The following is a 5,413-nucleotide window of genomic DNA, read 5'->3' on the forward strand; positions in this document are numbered from 1 at the left end:
TATTGCTTTTAAAACAGCCTACATATATTTCACAATAAACTTATGTCGTTACTGGAGACAGTAAGTCGATAGTCATAAACGCCTCAATCACAAAACAATTAGTAGAACATTTTGCAAGTCGCCGCTTATATCTATGAAGATATGAATTACAGTATATTTAAAATACATATAAAAATATTAAGTTAATTATATTGTAGCATACCTACTCGTGTGTGGTTTAAAAATTCACAATTTAATTTATTATTGCTTTTCCAGTTTTCATATTTATTCTAGAAACGGGCGCGCGCCCTCTACCTATTGAGCACTATTATTAATTTAACATTAACATTACCTTTTATTAATTATGATCGAAAGAAGAATGGGAACGCACAAAATATTCTACTAATAATAACACTAAGTGTAATATTTCATCACCTACCATTATCTTAACCAACGTATCTCTCCAAAATATGCGTTTTCACATTTACATTTATTTATTATCTAAAAAGTCGTTGAGTTTTCTTTACAATACTTTGGTGTTATTGTTTCGATTCAAACGTATTTCTTTTAAACGAAAAATCGAAATAAAGACATAAGAAATCGATATAAGAATGAGTATTCAAAATATTACCAAATCAAACGGTACATATCGCTGAAACGAATAACCCTTTAAACGCCTAATCGATTAATCGCCCGATATATTTGCCCTAATAAATAAATCAATTTGGGTCACCTCCCTTTACCTCACGAATTGAATAATACAAAATATATTAAATAAGTTAAATACACACCTAGGATAAATAGACGTGAAATACAATTAATTGCACATAGACTAAATTAATGAAAGTTAATCTAAGAACAAATATTTTTGAAATAATTATCATTACAGTAATTTGTCAACATCGATTCGACTCAGTAACATCGAATGTGTCCGTCCGGGACGACTGACTAGAGCGCTGAGTCGAAATAGCACAAAACAACAACTATCTTTAACCTAAATAACCTAAAAGACGACTACAATAGAATAAATATTAATTAGTTTGCAAAACTTGTGCATCACACCGCCCACTCCGATCACTCATACAGCTTCACGACCGTACGAACCTTTACATTAATAAATAAATCAAACATTTAAGTAATTATTCCAAGCGCCATTCTGTCAATATTTTTTTTTTTTAAATAAACATTACGACATCCGATCGAGTTTATGTTCATCGCGACTCAATGACGCATGGTGTAAGGTAACTCACAATTCATCTAAATAAATACAATAGATACACCTAATAATAAAACGTATTAGCACTAAACTGGAATGTAAAGCATTTCTCGCGTATCAAGCAAATATCAAATAAAGCGTTTTATTTTTTTTAATTTTTCATTAGTTAGACAAAGTAATCGAAACCGTGGCTCGCTCGGTAAACGAAGTTCACAATAAATAGTAAACAAACGCGGCACACGTAGTATAAACCACATGACATTATGTCTACGCCTCTTCGAGTCATTTCTTTAATATATTTTTATTAAATTACTGGCTATCAGTTATTGCACGTTTTACATTTATAATAAATATATAAATACTTGTAAATTTAAATCTCCATCTTTGGTAAGTAATGAGTACCTATTTATTAATATCTGAAATGTTACAAAACTGTTTTTACATATATTAAGTAGGTATATATATTTTTTACAAAAATCGTAGGGTCGTTAGGACGGCACGATAATATATCTATTCAAGTTCGATGTTTTTTCGGGTTGCAGTTATTGTGTTCGGTGGCGTAACTGACGCGAGAGCTCTATTTTATATATTTTTTTTAAACAACTTTTTTTCTCTATTTACAAATTTTCATTTAAACTAAGACAATTAAAGCCTACTTCGAATAGACGCAGGGTCGCATCCATACATTATTAATATAGCAGGTACCGATCATAATATGTTTAGACATCGATTGTACGAACGATATCGTTAGACTAGTATGCACCATTGTTGCGCGAACGGACCGCGTCCCCGCAGCTCCGCCCCGCCGGCCCGGGAGAGCTCTATCGATTTCTCCTCTGCTTGCGCGTACCGTTCGACACCGCCCTTAAGCGTAATCCGATTTCTAGTCACCTCAAAATGTTTCTCAAAAACTAACCTACCTACGCTCTCCGCGATCGACGCGACCGACGATGTCTTGACGATTTCTCGACGGTGTCCCGACGAGGCCTCGACGGCGACCGGCCTAGCGCGACCGCCATACCACCCTCTATGATTTTTAGTTCATATCCCGAGATCGTTCAAGATTTATTTTTTTAAAATTTTATCAAAACCTATCACAGTTTTTGATTAATTTCATTCTTAATTAGATTAATATATGATTAAAATATAAGTATAGATAATATATATTTCCAATCATTAACAATAACTATTTTATTGGGTCGAGCGCCCCGCGGGGCTGGCCGGTGTACGCGCGGGGTACCTGAGCGATAGACGATACAGTGACAATAATTTGGCAAACATTATCGATTTGAGCCGAGCTGGCCGCTGTACTAAAATTCGCCTATCTGAAAATAGCATTAGGCTTTTATTGCTAATTATTTTTATTTATAATCGATAACTATTTCTCGATAACCACAACCTTTCATAAGCGAAATCGATTGTCATTATGTCATTGACTATAAATATGTATGGTTGCTGTCGTAGCATTTGATGCCTCGTCTTAACATATTATTGCGCGCTCCGGCTCTCTGCCCGGCGTCGCCATTTCATCCGGACATGCGCAATCACTTTCCGCCATTTTGATTTCCGTAACACTTAACCCAGTTGCCGGGAGAGGGGGGGGGGAAATGGCGGGCGCCGAACAAAGAGGTACAATGAGCAAATCGATTAAATATACAATTAATGTACAAAATGCCCTTGTGGGCCGTCTAGTCGGGAAGACAGTCTGATCAGGTCCTTGGGCGGTGATGTCCTCCATCGGTATTAACGAGTATGTATGGGTGCGCGCCTGCTGTGCCGTCCTAGCGCCAGCTAGGCCGTATCCGGGACGATTTAGATCGTTTTGATCTTGTTCGTCTTAAAACTGACCTGCAGAACTCTGTTCCCGAGCGTGTAGCCGTTGAGGGACTGAATTGCGACGACGGCTTCGTCGTAGTTCGTCATCGTTATGAACCCGTACCCTTTGCACTTGTTCGTTTGCAGGTCTCGGATCACTTTTACGCTCTGGACGGCGCCGAACGGCCCAAAGAGTTGCCACAGCACGTTTTCCTCGGTCTCGGGAGCCAGGTTGTACACGAAGATGCACCACTCGGAGCCCACGGCGCCGGGCAACACGCCGCCCAGCAGCTCGCCCGCCAGCGGGCTGTAGCGCTGCAGACCTTTATTGATAGCGAGTAGGGACTTGCCTGAGCTGAATCTCCCGAGGGGCGCCGGGAAGCGAAGTGCCGCCGGTAAGTAGGCTGCGAGTGGCGCCAGCGCCTTGCCGTTGTTGCTCGGATTATTCGCAAACTTCACTGTGATCGGCTCCGTCGCTCCCTTGGGCACTGTTCCGTTTAATTCCTGAATGGCCCTCTCGGCCTCCACTCTCTGATCGAACCGGATGAATCCGACTCCCTTCGATAATCCTTGCTCCCCACCCGTGAACGGTCTTCCGCCGGAATTCTCGCAGAGGATGCGCGAAGTGATGATGCGGCCGTACGGACTGAACAGTCTCTCTAACTCGGTCTGTGTCATAGTCTTCGGTAGGCCGGAGACGTATAAGTTCGCTCCTTTGATGGCCTCACTGCTGGGTCTGGCGTAAGATACCTTAATTGTCTTGTTTTGAAGCCGCAGGCCATTGAGGGTCGCGATGGCCTTCTCTGCGTCCTCGGGGCGGTGGTAGTTGACGAAGGCGTAGCCGAGGCTTTGTCCGCCACCATGCAGCGCATGATTTAGGGCGTCAGGGAAGGCCGCCCCTTTATTGCGTATCAACTTGCAGGACTCAACTTCACCGATGCTCGAGAAAAGGCTCCGGATCTCTTCCTGGGTCATGCTCTGCGGCAGGTAGTTGATGATGAGGTTGGTCTTGGACTCCTCGCCGGAACCGTTTTGTTGTTCACCGTCGCCCTTCGACATGGTGGCTTAAATCATAAAAGGAAAGAACGAAAGGGAAACAAAACGCGGTAAAAATAAAACACCGCACGTCCGTTACGGCGGCCCGCGAGAACGATTCTGAGAGGGTCGCCGGCGGGGTGCGCGCATGTCCCGCGCTATCGATCCCGCCTTACATAACCCGGTTCGTTCACCCCTCCCGGTTGGTATAGTGTCCGAAAAAACCAGATACGAGGATCGATCCCGTCCCGGGAGCTAGCTCGTAACTCGGGTACCGCTCGCGGTTCTCGAGCGAAAACCGACCTTAGGAGCTGAGGACAAAGGAGTACCCCTCGCACATCCCCGGCGACCTAAAAAGCTCGCTTCTTGATGTTCCTCTAATAAAATGTGACCTCAAAGATTTCTAGTGCGACATAAGTGTTAGTATTTATTACGAAAGAGAAACTAAATTGTTTCTTCTCGTAATCGAAATAGGCACTAAGCCATGTTTTCTGCTTATCGTCTATTACTATCACTTACATAAAACACGTAACACGTTTTCTTAGTTTCTTCAATCAAACGTATAATTAAATAACATTAACCTTAATTCATACTATTTTTATATAAAAATATATGTAATCATATTCTATATATATATAAATCAATACATAATCACTAATGATTTATGTTAGTGTACATTGTCTTGCGTGTTCTAAATCTGAGGCTTATTACATATTCCTAATAACTTAACACTTAATGAATTGGGAAAGGGAGATCTTTATATGTATTAAGTTAGCTCGAATTATCACATAGCGTGTCAAGCGCTTAGCGGATTTAATGATCACTTCTCGTTGTTCTACTGAGGGCCTGTTCATCGGTTGTAGATAACGCTATTTGATGGATTACGGTACTCAACTCATCCCACTATTTTTTTTTTTTAATTTCTATTCGCTAATATGAACCTAATGGTTGTAATTTATTAATTGATAAGAAAGAACTCCTAATGGCTTTCTCTATTTCCTGCTTTTAAAGATTATTCGACACTTGAGTAGTGTATCTTTTATGATTGATACTTCTCTAAAAGTAAACGCAAATTTCTTGCTGATTCTTCACTGCAGAGTTAAAAATGTATCCGTATTCGTTTATAATATATATAGAAAGAAAGAATAACATTTATTCGGGACATCACACAAATCGCAGACAGTTTTTACACAAAATAATAATAAATAATAATAAATAACAATAGTTAAATAAATAATAATTATAATAAATAATATTAGTTTATAATTAATTTTATTATTTTTTTAAATAACAATAGTTTATTATTATTATATTTAGTTTATAATTATAATAAATAATAATAGTTTATAATTGTGAAAGTATACGTTA

The 5,413-nt window shown here is 39.7% G+C and overlaps 1 protein-coding gene across 1 annotated transcript; it reads right to left on the reverse strand.

The window, feature by feature from the left end:
• Positions 1 to 3,007: 3,007 nt before the first annotated feature.
• On the reverse strand, positions 3,008 to 4,069 carry LOC123664747 (ELAV-like protein 4). The gene has a single exon (XM_045599236.1). It carries the CDS (start codon positions 4,067 to 4,069, stop codon positions 3,008 to 3,010), a length of 1,062 nt encoding a protein of 353 aa, XP_045455192.1.
• Between the last annotated feature and the right edge of the window lie 1,344 nt (positions 4,070 to 5,413).

The sequence above is a fragment of the Melitaea cinxia genome, chromosome 22 (assembly GCF_905220565.1).
Source record: "Melitaea cinxia chromosome 22, ilMelCinx1.1, whole genome shotgun sequence".
Classification (NCBI taxonomy): domain Eukaryota; kingdom Metazoa; phylum Arthropoda; class Insecta; order Lepidoptera; family Nymphalidae; genus Melitaea; species Melitaea cinxia.